The 24,113-nt window shown below is 41.3% G+C and overlaps 1 protein-coding gene across 1 annotated transcript in view; it reads left to right on the top strand.

Annotated features, from left to right (window-relative positions):
• Window positions 1-6,308: 6,308 nt before the first annotated feature.
• The window catches only part of agbl4 (AGBL carboxypeptidase 4), an 855,821-nt gene continuing 838,016 nt past the window's right edge, over window positions 6,309-24,113 (top strand). Inside the window, exon 1 of the mRNA XM_072574259.1 lies at window positions 6,309-6,641. Coding sequence (XP_072430360.1) covers window positions 6,617-6,641 — 25 coding nt within the window. The 5' untranslated portion in view covers window positions 6,309-6,616. The remainder of the gene's footprint in view (window positions 6,642-24,113) is intronic.

The raw sequence follows: 24,113 nt of genomic DNA, 5'->3' as shown, positions 1-24,113 counted from the left end.
AGCCAATGGACTGAGCAAAGTCCACTCCCTGGACTGCACAGACACAGACTCCCTGTTGAGGGCCCCTAGGGCAACTCCTTCCTGACTGTAAACCATTGTGCTGCCACCTGCTGGGTCTGACCTGTGGGTGGGATGGAACACATCTAGAGATAGTCAGGGTGTTTTTTGCGAATGTGCGACTAAGATAATGACTCTGTGAGTGTGATTATGTCAGGATTGACTAGTCTGTGAGACAGCTCTGCCAAGTTTTGCATGAGCCTCCAGATGTTACAAGGGAGGATTGTGCAGGATCAACTTTGTCATTGCTACAAATATAGAAACAAGGAACAACAATACATAGAATACAGAACATTACAGCACAGTTGCGCCGACTTGTCATACCAATCTGAAGCCCATCTAACCTACACTGTGCCATGTATGTCCATATGCTTGTCCAATGACGACTTAAATGTACTTAAAGTTGGCGAATCTACTACCGTTGCAGGCAAAGCATTCCATACCCTTACTACTCTCTGAGTAAAGAAACTACCTCTGACATCTGTCCTATATCTATCACCAATCAATTTAAAGCTATGCCCCCTCATGCTCGCCATCACCATACTTGGAAAAAGGCTCTCCCTGTCCACCCTAACTAACCCTCTGATTATTTTATATGTCTCTATTAAGTCACCTCTCAACCTTCTCTCTAACGAAAACAGCGTCAAGTCATAGAGTCATAGAGATGTACAGCATGGAAACAGACCCTTCGGTCCAACCCGTCCATGCCGACCAGAAATCCCAACTCAATCTAGTCCCACCTGCCAGCACCCGGCCCATATCTCTAAGGATTGCAGGATGAACATTTCCCATCAACCACCACCCTCTGTCTTCTTTCAGCAAGCCAATTACTGATCCAAACTGCTATATCTCCCATAATCCCATTCTTCTGTATTTTGTACAATAGCCTACTGTGGGGAACCTTATCGAATGCCTTGCTGAAATCCATATACACCACATCAACCGGTTTACTCTCATCTACCTGTTTGGTCACCTTCTCAAAGAACTCAATAAGGTTTGTGAGGCACGACCTACCCTTCACAAAACTGTGCTGACTATCCCTAATCAAATTATTATGTTCTAGATTATTATAAATCCTATCTCTTATAACCTTTTCCAACACTTTACCAACAACTGAAGTAAGGCTCACTGGTCTATAATTACCAGGATTGTCTCTACTCCCTTTCTTGAACAGGGGAACCACATTTGCTATCTTCCAGTCTTCTGGCACTATTTCTGCAGACAATGATGATTTAAAGATCAATGCCAAAGGCTCGACAATCTCCTCCCTGGCTTCCCAGAGGATCCTAGGATAAATCCCATCCGGTCCAGGGGACTTATCCATTTTCACACTCTGCAGGATTTCTAATACCTCCTCCTTGTGAATCTCAATCACACCTAGTCTAGTAGCCTGTATCTCAGTAATCTCCTCGACAACACTGTTGTACCTGTCAGGCAGGGAGGAAGCTGTAGAGCACGGGAGCCGTGGTTACGAAGGAAGTAGAATCTCTGGTCAAGAGGAAGAAGAAGGCTTATGTTAGGATGAGATGTGAAGGCTCAGTTAGGGCGCTTGAGGGTTACAAGGTAGCCAGGAAAGACCTAAAGAGAGAGCTCAGAAGAGCCAGGAGGAGACATGAGAAGTTGTTGGCTCTTATTCCTATTCCTGAAAAAGGCAAATGATAATCTTTCACACATTTTAATTTTCACCAGTTTGTCGCCAAATCTCAAGTTTTGGTTGTTTATTTACCTCACGAAGGGGATAAGATCAAATAATAAAAATATGCAAAATAGGAACAGGAATAGGTCTGTTGACCCACACAGTTTGCTCTTCCACTCTACATGAGCAGAGCTGATCCTCCATTCAGTGCCATACTCCCACACTTCTTGATGCTTTTTGTATCTTGAAATTTCTTTCTTTCTTAAAGGTGTTCATTGACATGGCCTCCATAGCCTCCTGTCATAAAGATTTCGACAGGTTCACTGCATTCAGTGAAGAAATTTCTCCCTATCTTGGTATGACATGGCCTACCACATACCCTGAGAATGTGATTCCATGGTCTGATACTGCAACTGGGGAAAGTCATCCCTGCATAAAATCTATTCAATGTCAGAATTCTATACATTTCAATTAAATCCCCTCTGATTCTTCCGAATTCCAGTGAATACAGGTCTAGTTGACTCAATCTCTCCTCAATTGATAAAACTACACTGCAACACTCTCTGGCAAGTATATCCTTTCCAAGGTAAATACACCGCCCTGCATAGCTGCAGTGAGACATCCATGCTTTTGTACTCAAACCCTCTTGTCATGAAGGTCCACATACCATTTGCCCTGACTGCTTACTTCACCTGTACACTTGCTTTCAGTGACTAGTATACAAGGCCACCCAGGTCACTTTGTATATCAATGTCTCCCAATCTAACATTTAAATGACAGTCCACCATTCTGCTTTCCTTAACAAAGTGGATAACATAATGTATTATACTGCATCTGCCATGCATACTCACTAAAATTGTCTTGAATGCTCACAATCCCACTTAGATTTGTATTGTCACCAGTGTCCAAGCACTGATTTTTGGAGGCCCCCATTTGTCATCACCTTCATTTCATTTATTCCTTTTCCTTGTCTGCTAACATTTTCACAGTTAATGCTAGTATATTACCCCTATTTCCATGTGCTTTGATTTCACACAATAACCTCTTATATGGAACTTTATCAAACGCTTTCTGAAAATCTGAATACATTACACCCATTGGTTCTCCTTTATCTATTCTATTTCCATCCTGAAAAAAAAACTTTTAGGTTTGTCAATGTGTTTTCTCTTTCATAAATTCATGTTGATTTTGGTTCTGTCATCACATCCTTTATCAGTCTCCAGCATTTTCCTGGTTACTGACATAAGGCTAACTGGTCTGTAATTCTATTTTCTCCCTCCTGCTTTTTTAAAAATGGTGAGTTACATTTGCTATTGTCCAATCAGCTGGGGCCATTCCAGAATTTTGGAAGATGACGACCAATGCATTCATTATCTTTATGTCCACCTCCTTTAGTACCCTGGGATGCAGATTATTGATTTATCAGCACCTTTAAAAAAAATGAATACAGCCCGGGGCCTGAATGGCTCAGCCAGGATCAAAAATGGGCAACCTTTAAGCAGTCAGGTCTGATGGGACTTCTAGAACAGGTCAAGCACAAAGTATCTGCACAAGATAAAGACAAGCAAGGACAAGTCTGGACTTGCCCTGGAAAATAAGGCTGGTTTATAGTTTGGAGCATCGTGAGCACATTTATTGGTGCCCCGGTTCCTGTCATGACCATGTACTAGAGGAGTTGTGCCTTTAAGACATCGGAGGATGGCTGCCAAGGGTAGCTCTAGTGTCTCCTGTACATGACATTAGTGATCCTAATTGGATGCCATGACCTTGCCCTAGAAGATCGATTGGCTGAGTGACTCAGAATCATACAGTACAAAAGAGGCCCTTCAGCCTGTCACGTCTGTACCACCAAAGCTACACTAAATCTACACTAGCCCCACTTTCCAGTAGAGGGCACATAGCCTTGAATATTATGCCATTTCAAGTGCTCATTCAAGTATTGTTTGAAAGGTTGTGAAGTAACCCTCCTCAATTAAGCTCCCAGGCGGTGTATTCTAGGTGCCCTGCACCCTCTAGATGAAAACAAAATTCTCAAATTCCTCCTAAACCTTTTGCATTTTACCTTAAAAATGGTGCCTCCATTGTTATTGATTCTTCAACTCTGCTGTAGTTGCAATTGTGAGCATTTTGCAAGCACTGGTTGTACTTGCAAATCCTCACAAAGTTCTTTGTCTCAAACTGTAAACAAAAAAATCACAGGGCCTAGGTCCTTCGCCTTCAAAGTGAACTAGTAAGAGGTGGAAACATGAGGGAAATTCAAAATGACTTGTGTTCCTGGGAGATAATTTTACTTGAAACTATCGCTGTTAATAAGCTAAATAAATCCAATCTATGATGTCGAACCTAGGTCTCAAATGTTTTTGGTTTAATTGCTCCTTTTCAAATGGATAGGTACCATCAACCCCAATCTAAAGCATGGAGATTTGAGGATAATGTAGCAAGGGCCAGGGAAATCCTGGAAGGATGCAGCAGGGAGGGATAAGAAGGGACACTTGTCAGCCATTCCTTCAGTGAAGACTTGTTCCGGTCCAGTAGCAGAAATTAGACCACCTGGAGAGACAGAGAGGATCACCGTGTGTAAGACTAACCTTCACCAAGTTCATCAGAACTTGCAGAGCTGTCTGGGCAATTTTAACTGCACAGGTAGTATCTGGTCCTCGTCTGGTTGCCAGTAATAATTTAGATAAGGATTGCAACAGACTTAATGTTGTGATTGGTAGAGTAATAATGTAGGAATCAGAAGCTTTAATTTGAAAGAACAGGGTTTTATAAATATTAAGCCTTATAGCCTCTTGTGTCTTTAGTGCATTTTGTGAATAAAATTGAATTACAAATTGACGCTGATCCTTTAGTTAGTCTCACAAGTATAATACCAATTTACATAGAAACTGGTCAAAATGCCCAAAACACAGACAACACTAATCTCCCTCAATTCCTCCTGCTCATCAGACTCCTTGCTTCTTGTGCACTTCTGGCAAGTTATTTAGGTTTTCTTCTGGAAAGATTTAACTGAAGTATTTGGTTAATTGCTCTGCCAGTTCCTTGTTCTCAGTTATCTACTCTTCCCCCTTCAGTGTTAAGGGGCCTACAGTTGTCTTGACTAATCTTTTTCTTGTTACATACATACAAAAGCTCCTACAGTCCACTTTTATACTTCTTGCAATTTTATTCTCATACTGTATTTTTCTCATCAATTTTTCAGCTCTCCTTAGTTGAATTCTAAATTGCTCCCAATCCCCATGTTTGCAACTTTGCTTTTCCTAGCAACATTATACGACTTCTCTTTAATTCTAACACAATCCTTAATTTCTTATGTTAATGATGACTGGGCCACTTTCCCAGTTATATTTTTTCATCAAAGGAATGTATAAACTCCTGCAATGTAAGCATTCATTTCTTAAACATTTGCCATTGTCTATTCAATGTCATGCCTTTCAGTGAAGCTAGACAATCTATTGCAGCCAACTCACCCATTGTACCTTCTTAAGTTTCCTTTGTTTAGATTTAGAACCCTAGTTTTGGTTTGGTCTACTCCATTTTCAACTGCAGTGAAAGACTGCTATCATGCTGTGGTCACTGTTTCCAAAAAGATTTGCACAAGACTATTAATTAACTTTTGATATTGCACAAAATAAAATCTAGAAAAGTTCACTTGCTCAATAGGTTGGTCTAAAAAAATCTTGCACACACTCTGGGAAAGTCTGTACTTTCATGTTACTGTGTGGAAAGCTTTTTAAAAGAAATATTCATTATGTAAAAATAAATTCTATAATAACCCTGGGTGCAAATGTGTTTGAAACAATTTCATAAACAAAGTTGTGTGATAATAGGAACTAGCAGAATTCAATACAACATTCATTCTGAAAAGTATTTATTTTCCAAATTATCTTGCTCATTCGAACATTCAAGATATTTAACAAACATAAAATTAAGGCCTTCGTGCCATCTCAAAAGCTGTAGATTTGACTTGTAAATTACTTTAGATTGTAATCTATTAAAAATTGAAACTAAATACTGCAAACGACTTGTTTACAGGTGTACTCCAATGAGTAGTTGAGTTAAATAGAGCAAAAGGTCAATTTCAAAGTGTTTGCTTACAAAGTCTCAATCACTTCTTTAATACTAAATACTGATCCATCTTTCCACAAATATACCAATTTTTGCACCCGCCCCCGAAGCCCACCGTTTCAAATGATCTAGATATCCATAGCGCTTTGATTTTGGATCTTTGAGGCTTAAACAACTTTGCTTCAAATTTGGAATTGGCACAGATAATCTCAAAAGCCAGATCCATCTTGTTTTAACATGAAATTTGAAACGATCAACATCTAAAGATACGTAGCTGTAAAATACCTGAGTTTTTAAACGCATCCTCCCCTATCCTGGTATACATGCATGCGAAACTACTCAAGCGTTAACGATTGTAACAAAAACCCGCCACGAGACCCCCATCTCAGCTGTCAATCACTCAAGCGGCAATGCCATTTGCAACAGTGTCGCAGTGGGAAATGCACGAAACTTCCCCAGGACCACTCACTTTTGTTTCTACTTTATGATCCTTACATACAGCTACGTGAAAAAAAAGTTACAGTTGAAATATACCATCATTTTTTTTCCCCCCTTCAGAGTACTGATTCTCAATAACCAGTGTTTAAAAGTCGCAGGAGCTGCTGCCGACTTGACAAAGCATTGAGGCGAGCTCGCACCTGAACAAGTCGCTGAGATCGAGAGCGACCGTAATTAGGGGTACAGGCACGAGAAGGAGTCGCAGGTGTTTTTATTTAACGGCCACCTATTCTATGTGCTTTGGGGCACGCGGCCACCAAATCGTCTCTTCCCCCACACCCACCTCACTGTCTGTCAGTAACCACGGTAACCAATGCAGCGTCGGGGCTGGATAAATCTAGGAATTCTGGGATTAAAATGGCGGACAAGAGAAATGATTCTGGTGTGTAATGTTGCTTGTTTCGATTTGGTAATTGTGGGCGCTGTAATGTTTTGTATTAGTAAAATGATCTGTAATAGCTTTTCGTAGCCCTTTTGGAAAAGAGTTTGGCAATCAGTCCGTTGTTAAATCGTTTAACTCAGAGTGCGACGGGTACTCTGTGCTGCAATGCTTTAATTCTTGCTCTGTTGCCCAGTTTCAGTATATAAATTGGCTTAATTTGTGATAAATTCAGAATATCTCCAAATGTTACGCCAGAATGTTAATATTATTTAATAAAATGAATAGCACTACATAAAGAGAAATTATATTTATTTAAAAATTATCCGCTTTTGTTCTGACGTTGAAAAATGCACGTTTCGCAATTTAATCCCTTATTTACCGATATTTCAATATACATATATAACATACATACACAGCCTTGATTAATTGCCCCCATTGTATTCTAACTATAATGAAATTAGTCTGGGACTAAGTTCAGTTTCAGAACAGATGATTATAACAGTTAAAAAAATAATTGTTCAAATACTACGGTAAACCTGTTTGTAACAGCACTGAAATAATCAAACTATTTTAAAAATACAAGGTCATTGAGTCGTTCAGCTGTGTATCAATAAGCTGTTGATTTTTAACATCGTAAGTGGCGTTGTGTTTTACATTGTTAAAATAAACTTCAGCTGGAGAACTGACTTTGGAACAGTCGTGTCTCAGCATCAATGCAGTGGAACAGATAGTTTGCTCCATTTTGTGTGTACAAGAATGCTCATGTTAAAAACGTTTGGATCTCCCAATTTATTTTACTTAGATTATAATGTAGAGTCCAATACTTTGATTACCTATTTAAACTGAATAATTAACAAATAACTAAGTAATTTGGTAGTGTTCTTTAAAGTTTGAATTTCTTAATGACAAAGCTAGGTTCTGATTATGTATGTGGCTCCTTATTTGAATAATAGCATTTCATTTATCATTCACATTTGATTCTCTGTATAGCTTAGAGTCAAATCGCTGGAGAAGTCAGAGTAGTTAATATGGAAACTTCTGAAATTGTAATGAAGTACAGGTATGTGGAGAATGTTAGCTGCCCTACCTGGTTGAATGTGACTCCTGAGCCTGCAACACAACTATTTAGCACTCTCATGTGGATAGTGCTGGGATGACTAGTGTTGGAAGTGGAAACACGTACAGCTTCAGTCAAATGGATTCTCCTGATAATGCAGCAGAGTTGAAGGAGCTTCATTTGATATGGACATTTGACACTAAGATTAAATGGTCTTCAGTTCCAACACTATTTGATCAATGTAACATTTTACTAAACATTGCAATTAAAAATAAACACAGCTTTATAAATTCTTGGATAAGGAAAATGAGTATTAATAGATTGAAATTTAAAAAGTCAATGTTGAATACAATTATACTGGATTAAAAAGTTGTTTTTTCCCTACTGTGGCTAGTGCCTCATACTGCCAGGAGATCTGTAGTATGGTGTGCCATGGTCCTCTTGTGCCATTATTGCACATCTGATATAGATTGCATTCAAGTACATTGTGATACCTGTAATCCCATTACATATAGGTCAACCCCTCTTTCCATTGCCTCCAATTTGATCTATAGAAAAGATCTTTGTAGCCTTTCCATTTATTTGGATGTCACTTTTCATAATTTTTTCTTTGCTTTGCAATTTCAAATACATGTTTATCCCATGTTGGAATTTTTATCATAAATCTTAGCATTCGCATTTCTAATTTTTTCCATTGATCTTTACTTATGGTCCACATTTCTGAAGCATATAGGAAAGTAAGATCTTATGAAGTTTTACTTTTGTTACGATCTTGATTTTTCTTGTTAACATATCCTTCATTTTCACAAGACTACTTGTGGCTTTCTGTATTCTCCTTCCAAATTTGGCATCATAGTTGCCGTCTTCTGTTTTCATTTAACCTAAATAGACATATATTTTGAAATACATGAACTTATTAGCGATAGGCAGCATGATTTTGTTTGCGAGGTGTTCTGTCTCCCAAACTTGATTCAGGTTTTTTGAGAAAGTGACAAAGGTGATTGAGGGCAGGGTGGTGGACATATTCCCTATCTTTGACAAGATCTCATGGCAGGCTGATATAGAAGGTACAGTCACATGGGATCCACCAGTGAGCTTGTGAGATGGATGCAGAACTGGCTTGGTCAGAGTGTAGTGGTGGAAGGGATTTTTTTCCAACTGGAAATTGTGACTAGTGGTGTTCCACAAGCATCCGTACTGGGAGCCCTGTTATTTGTAATATACATATAACTGGGGGACTTTAACTTTCCAAATATTGACTGGAAATACTATAGTTGGAGTACTTTAGATTGGTCAGTTTTTGTCCAATGTGTGCAGGAGAGTTTCCTGACTCAGTATGTAGACAGGCCAACAAGGAGCGAGGCCACATTGGATTTGGTACTGGGTAATGAACCAGCCAGGTGTTAGATTTGGAGGTAGGTGAGCACTTTGGTGATAGTGACCACAATTTGGTTATGTTTATTTAGCGATGGAAGGGGATAGGTATATACCGCAGGGCAAGAGTTATAACTGGGGGAAAGGCAGTTACGATGCGATTAGGCAAAATTTAGGGCGGGGAAGGAAACTGTAGGGAACGGACACAATTGAAATGTGGAACTTATTCAAGAAATATCTACTGCGTGTCCTTGATAAGTCTGTACCTGTCAGGCAGGGATGAAGTGGTCGAGTGAGGGAGCCATGGTTTACAAAGGAAGTTGAATCTTACGTCAAGCAGAAGAAGAAGGCTTATATTAGGATGACGTGTGAAGGCTTAGTCAGGGTGCTTGAGAGTTACAAGTTAGCCAGGAAAGACCTAACGAGAAAACGAAGAAGAGCCAGGAGGCATGACAAGTCGTTGGCAGATGGGATCAAAGAAAACCCTAAGGCTTTCCATAGGTATATCAGGAATAGAGGGCTAGACTAAGATTAGGTCCAATCAAGGACAGTGGTGGGAAGTTGTGCGTGGAGTTTGAGGTGATTGGAGAAGTGCTAAATGAATATTTTTCATCGCTATTCACACTGGAAAAAGACAATGTTGCCGAGGTGAATACTGAAAGACAGATGGGATTGAGGTTTATAAGGAGAAGAAGTTAGCAATTCTGGAAAGTGTGAAAATAGATAAGTCCCCTTGGCCAGTTGGGATTTATCCTAGGATTCTCTGAGAAGTCAGGGAGGAGATTGCAGAGACCTTTGCTTTGATCTTTATGTTGTCAATGTCTACAGGAATAGTACCAGAAAACTGGAGATTAGCAAATGTTCAAGAACGGGAGTAGAGACAACCCTGATAACTATAGATCAATGAACCTTACTTCAGTTGTGGGTAAATGTTGGAAAAGGTTATAAGTGATAGGATTTATAATCGCCTGGAAAAGAATAAATTGATTTGGGATAATCAATATATAATTTTGTGAAAGGTAGGTCATACCTCACAAGCCTTTATTGAGTTCTTTGAGAAGGTGACCAAACCGGTGGATGAGGGTAAAGCAGTTGATGTGGTGTATATGGATTTCAGTAAGGCATTTAATAAGGCTCCCCATGATAGGCTATTGCACAAAATAGGGAGGCATGGGATTGACAGTGATTTAACAGTTTGGATCAGAAATTAGCTAGCTGAAAGAAGACAGAGGGTGGTGGTGGAAAGGAAATGTTCATCCTGGAGTTCAGTTATCAGTGGTGGACCACAAGGATCTGTTTTGGGGCCACTGCAGTTTGTCATTTTCATAAATGACTTAGGTGAGGGCATAGAAGAATGGGTTAGTAAATATGTGGATGACACTAAAGTCAGTGGAGTTGTGGACTGTGCCGAAGGATGCTGCAGGTTACAGAGGGACATAGATAAGCTGCAGAGCTAGGCTGAGAGGTAGCAAATTGAGTTTAATGCAGAAAAGTGTGAGGTGATTCACTTTGGAAGGAGCAACAGGAATAAAGAGGACTGGGCTAATGGTAAAATTCTTGGCAGTGTAGATGAGCAGAGAGACCTCTATGTCCATGAAAATAGATCCCTGAAAGTTGCCACCTAGGTTGATGGGGTTGTTAAGAAGGCATATGGTGTGTTAGCTTTTATTGGTGGAGGGATTGAGTTTCGGAGCTATGAGGTCATGTGGCAGTTGTACAAAACTCTGATGTGGTTGCACTTGGAGTATTGCGTGCAGTTCTGGTCACCACATTATAGGAAGGATGTAGAAGCTCTGAAAGGGTGTTGTGAGACAATACAAGCATGATATGGATAGGCTGGAGACTTGGGAGAAGTAATGTTAGATAGAATTTATTCTGTACAAATGTGAGGTGATGCATTTTGGAAGATCTAATGCAAGAGGCGAATATATATTAAGTAGCAGAACCCTCTGAAACATTACATACAAAGAGATTTAGGCGTGCAGTTCTGCAGTTTCCTGAAAATGACAACAGAAGTGGATAATGTGATCAAAATGGCTTATAGCATGCTTGCCGTTGTCAGTCAGGGTGAAGAATATGAAAATTGGCAAGCCATGTTATAGCTATGTAGAACTTTACTTAGACCACATTTGGAACATACAGTTCTGGTTGCCACACAATTAGAAGGATATGGAGACAGTAGAGAGAAGGTTTACTAGGGTATTGGATAAGCCTGGTTTGTTTTCATTTGAGCATTGAAGCCTGAGGTGCGACCCGATAGAAGTTTATAAAATTGAGTGGCATGGATGAAACAAGTTGTCGGAATCTTTTTTTTTCTCAGGGTAAAAATTTCAATTCCTAAAGGACATTGGTTTAAGGTGAAAGGGGGTAAAGTTTAAAGGAAATGTGAGAGGTAAGTTTTTTGACAGAGTGGTGACTGCATGGAATGCACTGATAGAGGTGGTGATGCAATAGCAATGTTTAAGAGGTATCTTAACAGATAAATGAATAAGCAGGGAATAGAGGGATTTAGACTACGTAGAGGCAAAAAGTTTTTCTTTAGAAAGGCATCATGTCAGCACAGGCTTGGTGGGCTGAAGGGCTGGTTTCTGCGCTGTACTATTCTTAGTTCATTGTATCTATTTGTTCCAGTATAAAACCACTCACTTCAATATTCACACTCGTTTCTTCTAATTGCTTGTATCATTGCATATAACTTTTTGCTGTTTATGCTCTGAACTTCTAGATCTTACTTAAATGACAAAGGTCCTGGAATAGTGGTGCTGGAAAAGCACAGCAGTTCGGGCAGCTTCCGAGGAGCAGGAAAATAGACGTTTCGGGCAAAAGTCCTTCATCAGGAATACAGGCAGAGTGCCTGAAGGGTGGAGAGATAAATGAGGATGGTGGGGGTGGGGAGAAAGTAGCATAGAGTACAATAGGTGAGTGGAGGTGGGGATGAAGGTGATAAGTCAGAGGGGAGGGTGGGGGAAGGTAGCAAAGAGTATAATGGGTGGATGGGGGTGGGATGAAGGTGATAGTTCAGAGAGGAGGGTGGAGTGGATAGGTGGAAAAGAAGATAGGCAGGTAGGACAAGTCCTCATGGGGACAGTGCTGAGCTGGAAGTTTGGAACTGGGGTGAGGTGGGGGAAGGGGAAATGCGGAAAGTGTTGAAATCCACATTGATGCCCTGGGGTTGAAGTGTTCCAAGGCGGAAGATGAGGCGTTCTTCCTCCAGGCATCGGGTGGTGAGGGAGTGGCGGTGAAGGAGGCCAGGACATCCATGTCCAAATCTGGGACACCCGCACCAATCAACCACACTGTCCTGTGGCCCAACATTTCAACTCCCCCTCCCACTCTGCTGAGGACATGGAGGTCCTGGGCCTCCTTCACCGCTGCTCTCACAACCCGACGCCTGGAGGAAGAACGCCTCATCTTCCGCCTCGGAACACTTCAACCCCAGGGCATCAATGTGGACTTCAACAGTTTCCTCATTTCCCCTTCCTCTACCTCACCCCAGTTCCAAACTTCCAGCTCAGCATTGTCCCCATGAGGACTTGTCCTACCCACCTATCTTCTTTACCCTCCTCTCTGACCTATCACCTTCATCCCACCCCCATCCACCCATTGTACTCTTTGCTACCTTCCCCCACCCCCACCCTCCTCTCATTTATCTCTCCACCCTTCAGGCACTCTGCCTGTATTCCTGATGAAGATCTTTTGCCCGAAACGTTGATTTTCCTGCTCTTCGGATGCTGCCTGAACTGCTGTGCTTTTCCAGCACCACTAATCCAGAATCTCGTTTCCAGTGTCAGCAGTCATTGTTTTTACCTTAAATGACAAAGGGTCGCACCTGATCCTGCAAGTGGAACTGTATCCTCAGCATTTTGAAAATTGCATCTTGCCTCCAATCTTTGTCCCTGTAAATGCATTCAGTTTTCTCAATATTTGTTGTGTACTGATTAAATACTTTTGCCAACAATATACAGCTACGTCTTAGAGTCATAGAGGCCTACACTATGGAAAAAAAGGCCCTTTGGCTAATTGAGTCTTCAGTCGTCAAAAATAACCTTTTAACTATTCTAATCTCATTTTCCAGCATGTTTTGACATCACAAGCGCACACCTGAATACTACTTCAATATTATGAGGGTTTCTGACTCAGCCATCCTTGTCGGCAGTGAATTCTGGATTCCTACCATTCTCTGGGTGAAAAACAATTTCCTCACAGCCCCTGTAAACTACTTGCCCTTAACTTTAAACCTGTGCCCTTCACGAAGGGAAAAAATGTATTCCTGTGTACCCTGTCAATGTCTCTCATTTTATTCATCTGAATCATGTTTCCTTTCAGTCTCCTGTGCTCCAAGGAAAGCAGTCACAGAGTATCTGAACTCTCTTCTTAAATGAACTTATTCAGCTCAGGCAACAGTCCGGTATATATCCTGTGCACAGTCTCCTTGCATTATATCTGCTTCTATATGTGCAGTTCTGGAATCCAAATAATACTCCAGCTGTGGCTGAACCAATATCTTATTTTATGCAATTTCAAAATCATCTCCTTCCTCTATGCCTCAACAAATAAAGGCAACTTTCCATGTGTCATCTTAACCACTTTACCTCCCTGTCCTGATACCTATATAGGACTGGTGCACATGCACACAATGGTCCCTCTAATTCTCAGTGTTTGCCAAGGTCCTACCATGTATTACCTTATCCTAATCCTCTTTCCGCTTGAAACTTATCTTCTTGTCTGATACTCACTAATTGGTCCCAATATAGGTTCCAGTAACATGTTTCTTAATTTCTGGTGATAAACATGATGGAAAACTTTGTAAAGTTTGTGAAGCAGATATGTAAGTTCTTTTCACCTCTTTTATTAACCAAAGGCTATTCTTGTGTTAAATATTGCCTCATTTATTTCTGCTCCGGGTATAAATCCAGATTGAATGACACCAACAAAAGCAGAAGTTGCTGGAAAAGCTCAGCCGGTCTGGCAGCATCTGTGAAGAGAAATCAAAAATAATCGATCCTTCTTCAGAACTTTGATTTCTCTTTACAGATCCTGCCAGACCTGCTGAGCTTTTCCAGCAACTTCTGTTTTTGTTTCTGATTTACAGCATCCGCTGTTCTTGCGATTTTTATTTTGCATGACACCAAGTTAGAACATTAGAACAGTGCAGGCCCTTTGACCCTTGATGTTGCACTGACCTGTGGAACCAATTTGAAGCCCATCTATTCTGCACTATTCCGTTTTCATCCATATGTTTATCCAATGACCATTTGAATGCCCTTAAAGTTGGCAAGTCTACTACTGTTGCAGGCAGTGCGTTCCATGCCCCTACTACTCTCTCTCAGTATGGAAACTACCTCTGACAACTGTCCTATATCTATCACCCCTAAAATTAAAGCTATATCCTCTTGTGCTAGCCATTACCATCTGAGGAAAAAGGCTCTCACTGTCCACCCTATCTAAATTTCTGATTATCTTATATGTCTCAATTAAGTCACCTCTCAATCTTCTTCTCTCGAATGAAAACAGCCTCAGGTCCCTCAACCTTCCCTCTCTGTCAGGCAGCATCCCAGTACATCGCCTTTCCAAAGCTTTTACATTCTTCCCATAATGTGGTGACCAAAACTGTATGCAATCCCAAGTGCGACCACGCCAGAGTTTTGTACAGCTGCAACGTGACCTCATGGCTCCGAAACTCAGTCGCTCTACCAATAAAAGCAAACACACCGTGTGCCTTCTTAACAACCCTATCAACCTGGGTGGCAACTTTCAGGGATCTATTTTCATGGACACCGAGCTCTCTCTGCTCATCTACACTATCAAGAATCTTACTGTCAGCCCAGTACTCTTTCTTCCTGTTGTTTATTCCAAAGTGAATCACCTCACACTTTTCTGCATTAAACTTCATTTGCCCAGCTCTGCATCTTATTGGTGTCTGTCTGAAACCTGCAATATCCTTCAGCACAGTCCACAACTTCACTGACCTTAGTGTCATCTGCAAATGTACTGACCCATCCATCTGTGCCCTCCTCTAGTTCATTTATAAAAATGACAAACCGCAGTGGCCCCAAAACAGATCCTTGCAGTACTCCACGAATAACTGATGAACATTTCCCATCAACCACAACCCTCTGTCTTCTTTCAGTTAGCTAATTTCTGATCCAAACTGTTAAATCATCCTCAATTCCATGCCTTTGTATTTTGCGTAGTAGCCGACCATGGGGAACCTTATCAAATGCCTTACTGAAATCCATATACACCTCATCAACAGCTTTACCCTCATCTACCCGTTTGGTCATTATCTCAAAGAACTCAATAAGGTTTGTGAGGTATGACCTACCCTTCACAAAACTGTGTTGACTGTCCCTAATCAACCTATTCTCTCTGGATAATTATAAATCCTATCTCTTATAACCTTTTTTAACACTTTACCCACAACCTAAGTAAGGTTCACTGGTCTATAATTATCAGGGTTGTCTCTACTCCCGTTCTTGAATAAGGGGACAACATTTGCTATCCTACGGTCTTTAGACATTCTTTCTGTAGACAATGATGACAGAAAGATCAAAGCCAAAGGCTCTTCAATCTCTTCCCTCGCTTCCCAGAGAATCCTAGGATAAATCCCATCCAGCCCAGGGGTCTTATCTGTTTTCACACTTTCCAGAATTGCTCATACCTCCTACTTGTGAACCCAATCCTGCATAGTTTAGTAGCCTGTATCTCCGTCTTTTCTCCGACAACATTATCTTTTTCCAGTTTGAATACTACCGAAAAATATTCATTTCTGTAACTCAGACTCCATGCACAACTTCCCACTACTATCCTTGATTGGCCCTAATATTTCTCTCGTCATTCTTTTATTCTTGATATACTTATAGAAAACTTCGCAGTTTTCCTTGATCCTACTTGCCAACAACTTCCAGTGTCACCTCCTGGCTCTTCTTAGCTCTCTCTTTAGGTCTTTCCTGGCTAACTTGTAATTCTCAAGTGCCCTAACTGAGCCTTCACATATCATCCTAACATAAGCCTTCTTCCTCTTGACAAGAGATCCAACTTATTTAGTAAACCACAGCTCCCATTCTCAACCCCTTCCTCCCTGTCTGACAGGTACATACCTATCAAGGATATGCAGTAGATGTTTCATGAATAAGCTCCACATCTCAATTTTGCCTATCCCTGCAGTTTTCTTCCCCATCCTCTGCACCCTAAATCTTGTCTAATTGCATCATAATTGCCTTTTCCCCCAGCAATAACTCTTGCCCTGCGTTATATACCTATCCCTTTCCATCGCTAAAATAAGCATAACTAAATTATGGTCACTACCTCCAAAATGCTCACCTACCTCCAAATCTAACACCTGGTCAGGTTCATTACCCAGTACCAAATCCAATGTCCCTTGTTGGCTTGTGTACATATTGTGTCAGAAAACCATCCTGCACACATTTGACAAAAACTAACCTATGTAAAGTACTTGAACTATAGTATTTCCAGCCAATATTTGGAAAGTTAAAGTCCCCCACAACAACTACCCTGTTACTTTCACTTCTATCCAGAATTATCTTCGCTATCCCTTCCTCTACATCTCTGGAACTAATTGGAGGCTTTTAGAAAGCTCCCAACAGGGTGCCCTCTCCTTTCCTGTTTCTAACCTCAGCCTCTACTACCTCAGTAGATGAGTCCTCAAACGTCCTTTCTGCTACTGTAACATTGTCCTTAACTAACAATGCCACACCTCTCCCTATTTTACCACCTTCTCTGTTCTTACTGAAACATCTAAATCCTGGAACCTGCAAGAACCATTCCTGTCCCTGCTTTATCCATGTCCCCTAAATGGCCATGACATCGAAGTCCCAGGTACCAACCCAAGCTGCAAGTTCACCCACCTTATTCCGGATGCTTCTGGTGTTGAAGTAGATGCGCTTCAAAATACCTTCATGCTTGCCGGTGAACTCTTGTGACCTTGAAACCATATTTCTTACCTCACTACTCTCAACCTCTTGGACACTGGAACTACAAATTAGGTTCCTATCCCCCAGCTAAATTAGTTTAAAACTTCCAGAATAACCGTGTTCTGTTTCATATGTGTTATTAGTATTTTCTGTTATGATTTTGGTTCCTCCAAACGTTCAAGGTACATTAAATCTTTATTTGTTGATTATGATGCGTGTTGTTTGCATGGCATTTAGAGTACATGAACTCAAAGAGAAAATCTCCTGTTTATAGTTTTGCTGGAAGCTGCTTGTATGATGATAGGGCAGATAGACATGGCATTGGCTGGCAAGCAGTTGATGGGCCACCAGCAGTTGAGAAAAATTAACCAGGTAAGTGATATTGTCATTTCATAATCCTTTCTTAACTGTTTTAGCAGATTAAAAGTAATTCTAGCCTCTACAGTCTAGAATGCTTGGGACCAGGTCTTTTCTGGATTTTGGAATGTTAAACCAGAAAACATGGTAGACGTAAGTATATACCTGAAACACAAAGCAATGAAATGCACCAAGAATAGTGAGATGTCTTGAAAAGAGTTCGTATTACAGAAGAGGAGGTGCAGAAGGTCTTAAAATGCATTAAGGTCTACAAATGCCTGGGACCTGCTAAGTATTTCCCAGAACTTTGTGGGATGCGAGGGAGGAGATTTCTGGACCCCTTGCTGAGATATTTGTATCATTGGTTGTCACAGTTGATGTGCCAGCAGGTTGTCTAATGTGGTGCCATTATTTAAGAGACTGTGAGGAAAAGCCCGGGAACTATAGACGACTTAGCTGTGCATCAATGGTGGCTAAGTTGTTGGAAGGGATTCTGAAGGACAGATTTACATGCATTTGAAACTTCCTCCAGCATCATCCTCCGCACTTCCGCCACCATCATCTTCCGCACATCCTCATATCATCCTCTGCCACTTCTGCCATCATACATCACATAATCCTCCACTACTTATGTCACCTGCAAATGGACCCCATCATCAGAGATATATTTCCCTCTCCACCCCTGTCAGCATTCAGGAGAGACCATTCCCTCCGCGACTCCCTCGTCAGGTCCATGCCCCCCCCTCCACCTGCCCACACCTCACTCCGGGCACCCTCGCCTGCTACTGCAGGAAGTGCAAAACCTGCACGCGCACCACTCCCTTCACCTCCGTCCAAGGCCCTTAAGGATCCTTCCACATCTGTCAGAAATTTACTTGGAGCTCCACCAATGTCATCTATTGTATCCATTGCACCCGATGAGATCTCCTCTATGTCGGGGAGACAGGACGCCTACTTGTGGATCATTTCAGAGAACATCTCTAGGCCACCCGCACCAACCAACCCCACCGCCCCATGGTTGAACACTTCAACTCCCCTTCTACTCCATCAGGGACATGTAAGTCATGGGACTCCTCCATCGCCAAACCTTTACCACCCGATGCCTGGAGGAAGAACGCCTCCTATTCCGCCTTGGGACACTGCAACCACAGAGATCAATGTGGATTTCAACAGTCTCCTCATTTCCGCTCCCCCCACATTGTCCCAGTCCCAAGCCTCACCCACCACTGCCCTTCTGACCTGTCCATCACCTTTCCTATCTATCTGCTCCACCTTCCTCCCTGGACTATCACCTTCTCCCTCAACTCGTCCACCTATTGCATTCTCAGCTACCTTACCCCCAACCTCATCCCCCTCTCATTTATCTCTCAGACCTCCAGTCTATAAGCCTCATTCCTGATGAAGGGCTTATGCCCGAAACATCAATTTTCCTGTTCCTCGGATGCTGTCTGACCTGCTGTGCTTTTCCAGCATGACACTCTTGACTCTGATCTCCAGTATCTGCAGTCCTCACTTTCTCCACAGATTAGGGATAGCCAGCATGGCTTTGTGTGTGGGAAATCATGTCTCACAAACTTGACTTGACTTGAGTTTTTCGAAGAAGTGACAAAGGAGATTATTGTAGGCAAAGCTGTATGTTTGGACTTCAACAAAGCATTCATCAAGGTTCTGTATAGTAGACTGATTAGTAAGTTTAGATCCCGTGGATCCGGGGGAGCTAGGCAATTGGATACCAAATGGACTTGAAGGTAGGAAACAGAGGGTGGAAGTGGATGTTGTTTTTTTTTGGACTGGAGGCCTGTGACCAGTGATGTGCCAGAAGGATCAGAGCTGGTCCACTGGTCCAATGTGAATAAAGGATATATGGTTATTAAGTTTGCAGATGACTCCAAAGTAGGTACTGTAGTGGACAGTGAAGAAGATTATCTTAGAATACGGTGGAACTTTGATCAGCTGGGCCAGTAGGCCAAGAAAAGACAGATGGAATTTAATTTGGGTAAATGTGAAGTGCTGTGTTTTGACAAGGCAAGCAGGGCATGACCTATACTGTTAATGTTAGGGTCCTTGGGAGGTTTGTTGAGACCTAAGGGTACATGTGCACAGTTTTTTGAAAGTGGAGTTGCAGGTAGATAGGGTGGCGAAGAAGGCATTTGGCAGGCTTGCGTTGAGTACAGGAATTGGGATGTCATGTTCTGGCTCTACAGGACATTGGTGCGGCCACTTATGGAGTACTGCATACACTTCTGATGGCCTTTCTATCGGTAGGAGAGGGTGGAGAAAACATTTACAAGTGTATTGTCCGGTCTGGAGATATTGAGTTATAGGCAAAGGCTGAATAAACTGGAGCTTTTTTCTCTGGATTATTGGAGACTGAGAGGTCACCTTCTAGAGGTTTATAAAATCATGAGTGCCATGGATAGGGTGAATAGCCAAGGTCTTTTTTGAAGGTGAGGGTGTCTAAAACTAGAGGGCATAGCTTTTAAGGTGAGAGAAGAAAGATTTTAAAAAGAACCTGAGTGGTAACATTTCCATGCAGAGGATGGTGCATGTATAGAACAAACTGCCAGAGAAGGTAGTGGAGGAAGATACAATTATAACATTTAAAAGGCATTTAGATGGGTATATGAATAGGAAGGGTTGACAAGGATATGGGCTAAATGATGGCAGATGTGACTAGGTCAGATTGGGATATCGCTTGGCGCGAATGAGTTGGACCAAAGAGTCTGTTCTGTGCTGTACAGTTCTAATTGTTTTGCTTCTCCAAGTATTGTGTCTTCTGTGTTTCTACTCCTAAAATATTGTAATAAAATGATGCTGATGCCAACAGACCATGCAAATTGGCTAAGGCTTAAATTACTGGCAATGCTAGTAAGAGTAATTGGTACTTTGGATGATAGCAGTTTTACCAAAGTTACTTCGAGGTAGTGGAGTCACAATCTGTTACTGGGCTTTCTGGAGTTATACATTTGAAAGAATCTGGATGTCCTGTGCCTGTGGTATTTGCCAGTCTATCTGCCCAGATGGTACTGAGTTTGTACCCTCATGATCACCTTAGTTGGCTTTTGCATTGTTGATAATTGAACATTCTGTAAGGCCTATTGCGAAACAATTTGTGCAGTTTGATTAGATGTGGAATTGTCTGAATGATTAACTAATTAATTGGAATTGACAGCTGTTGTCCTCCTCTTGAGAGCCTTCTCTTGAGAGTTTTGCAAGCCATTGTTCTGAGTGTATTTGTATTTCCTACTTTAGAGACAAGCACAACATAGGTGGACTCCTACTTAATGTTTTCTGGGCTGGATATTTTGGTGAAGACAGACTGAGCAAAATCTGAAGAATTAACCAGGGGTATGCTACAGAAGACTGCTGAGAAGGTGATGGTATTGCAACTAGATGTGAAAACATTAGCAAAGGAGAACATGGAAATTGGGGTGCCTTGTTCAAAGAGATGCTGCATATAGGTAGCCAAGTGACTTGACTCCTATTTGACACTCAACATTATGTATGCTGGAAAATTGAATGGATCCTTCTCTGCTGCTGATCACCTGGCTGTTTATGAGAATGATTGAAGTCATGTCACCCCTTATATTGATAGGCAATGTGGCAACCCTCTGAGTCTGAGTGCTGAAAGTATGAACTTATTGTAGCTGCAACAGGATGGAGAGAGTAGATCTGATCTGAATTGGAGATAGCAAGACTTATTTGCTTGGGTCTACTCAACACATTTCTGACCAATTGGTGTTTCTGAGCAATAGATTTCAGGACTGAAGAAGTTGGAATGGAGAACCAACAACAAGACTCTAAACAGTACACTGCTGAGTACACATGCCCTTGAGTGTCATAATATTATGTATATGTTAGAATGTCATAGTTGTTTAAAGTTAAAAATCACACAACTCTAGGTTATAGTCCAACAGGTTTATTTGGAAGCACACTAGCTTTCGGAGCGTCGCTCCTTCATCAGGTGGTAGTGGAGGGCTCAATCTAAACATCGTGGCATAGACAGAGAACACAGGGGGCGAACACCTTCAACATATTGTCTAGCTATTACCATTGTTAACAGCTAACCTGAAAATGCAACTTTGTAAGAAAAAGGTTTTGTGATTTATACATGAAAGAAGTGAAACTGTCATGGTATTCTAACCGATGAAAGGCTTAACATACAATCAATTTTTCAATGTATAATTTCAGTTACATCACACTGTAAATTTTTGCTATAAATTCTGTGTGTTAGGATTGAGCCCTCCACTGCCACCTGATGAAGGAGCGACGCTCTGAAAGCTAGTGTGCTTCCAATTAAACCTGTTGGACTATAACCTGATACGGTGTGATTTTTAACTTTGTACACCCCAGTCCAACACCGGCATCTCCAAATCATGGTTGTTTAACATCTCTAAATGCATCTGAAAAATCTTAACAAAAACAGCAGGTACAAAAATATGGCAAAAAAGTTTGTTTTTGGAAAACTTCTTGTTGATTAGTAATTAACATCGTGATATGATGTTGCCAATCATGTTATTCATTGTTCATTACTATGGCATGCATTTACATAACATACTGGTAGATATTTTTCCAGGAAATCAAAAGCCAAGAATTATGGGTAGAATCTTATAGGGATCAGAGTGAAATGGGCCATGGCTATGTCTGGCAGAATTGGGCTCCAAGTGGGACAAGGCCCAACTTGATGTCGGGTGCAACTTGCGCTATGATTTATGCTTTTCATAATGGCATGGTGAGATTCATGCTAGGCAGTGGTGAGGTGTTAGTTTGAGAGGGATTAATGCTCATTAAACATCTTGTTAATGGTACAGCTTGCCTCATTGATAATCATCCTACCATCCTACCATCCTACCAAACTCAATGAATAAATTAGATGTCGGGAATCCTTGCCAAGAAAACCAGAATGAACACCTATTTGATTCAGCTCACTGCTTGCTCTGAACAACCTCAGTGTTGGAATTCGGGAGCAGCATCTCACAGAATGCTCCACTGTACAAGTCCCACACACCCCATGTTCACAGATAGTGGTATCTGATGTGTGCCAGCCTTGAAGAACCGTTATGATACATCTCCAGTCCACTATTAGAATTCTTCTGCATTTGAGTGCTCACTTTGATCTGCAACAGCTGTGTAATGCTGTTGCAAGGACTTCCAGCTTGTGGGCTGTATCAGGATGCGTTTCTGGGCTGTTTTTCTTTATGACTTCGTGTTCACTCACTTTTGACCGTTGCCTTTGCACTACCATGTTCAGCAGGGCTTCCAGAAATCTATAGGAAAGAGGGGTGCTGACTCCTTTATCTGCTGTGCCTGGGTCAAATTTTAACAACTGTGCAGGGTAGCTTCAGGCCCACAATGCTTGTACTGATGCGCAATGAGCTTTCACGGCCACAAAGAAGCTGGTCAATTCGGGATTTCTCTTGAGTGGTGAGTTGATCCGGAAATGGTATGTGGCAGGATGAAGTGGACATATGGCTTGACAGAAACCACAGGTACAGATAGGCAGTTAATTAGGAGAATTTGGTAAGAAAAGTTGAAATGTGTCACTAGACCTAGTGGTGTCAAGCCGTCCAAAGCATTTGACACAACTTGGACTTAACTGGTAATTTTGCAGTAGATTTGACCTATAATTCTTCTGTGATTATTCTTTCAAATATTTTCATTTATCACTGTTTATTTCCACATAACTTGCAAAAAAACTAGGAATGAAAATTAAATGTTGACTTCACAGTTCAGCCACCTGTTTTTGCAGTAGCTCAACCCAAGGTGTGATTCAAAACTATAGTGCATATTTTAGTTTATGATGATGATAAACTTTTTCTGCCTCATTCATTAGCGTTCTATGAAGTCAATTAACATAGATGTACAAGCTTTCCAGCACATCTTCCTTCTTAACATAGATGTACAATGCACATGATTTCTGTTTAATGTCTTTTTTTTCAAGGTCAGAAGTCTCAGGACACCGGGTTATAGTCCAATATGTTTGTTTTAAATCACAAGCTTTCAGAGTGCTGCCCGTTTGTTATGTGAAGTAGAGGGAAGCACTCAGGCACAGAATTTATAATTAGAAAGATCAAAACATCATACAAATGGTATAAGTGGAGTGTTGACAGGCCAAATAATAGGTCTCTGCAGGCGATCAAGAGTGTCAGACAGTAAGTGAAGTATCCACAACTGAATAGCAGGTGAAGGAATGACCTATAATCCGATTAATAAGGCAGAGAGATAATAACAAAACATTAAAAATAAGGTGGTGCTGGAGACAAAACAAATGACTGGAATTATATGATAGGTATAAGGGTCCCTGGAGCAGAGAAACAATGCCATGTTCTTCGCAGTCTTCAACATGTCATCGATGACGGCGAACATCTCGCCAGGGATATCTTGACACCTACAGTTCTCCCTTTTAAACAACCGCTGAACCTTAAACGGTCTATTTCTTGCAGCAAAGTACCCAGCCTTTAGGACAACAGCGACCACAACACCACACAACCCTGCCACAGCAACCTCTGCAAGACGTGCCAGATAATCAACATGGATGCTATCATCACACTTTGACAACACCAAACACCATGTACATGGCAATTACTCATTTGACTCGGCCGATGTTGTCTATCTCATATGCTACAGGCATGGATGCCCTGAGGCATAGTATATAAGATCAGGCAGACACTACGGCAACAGATGAATAGACACCATGCATCATATCTATCGTGCACCACTTCAGTGGTCAAGGATATTCAGCCTCCAATC

Source organism: Chiloscyllium punctatum, chromosome 7 (assembly GCF_047496795.1).
Source record: "Chiloscyllium punctatum isolate Juve2018m chromosome 7, sChiPun1.3, whole genome shotgun sequence".
Lineage (NCBI taxonomy): Eukaryota > Metazoa > Chordata > Chondrichthyes > Orectolobiformes > Hemiscylliidae > Chiloscyllium > Chiloscyllium punctatum.
This window is presented reverse-complemented; position numbering and strand designations above follow the sequence as displayed.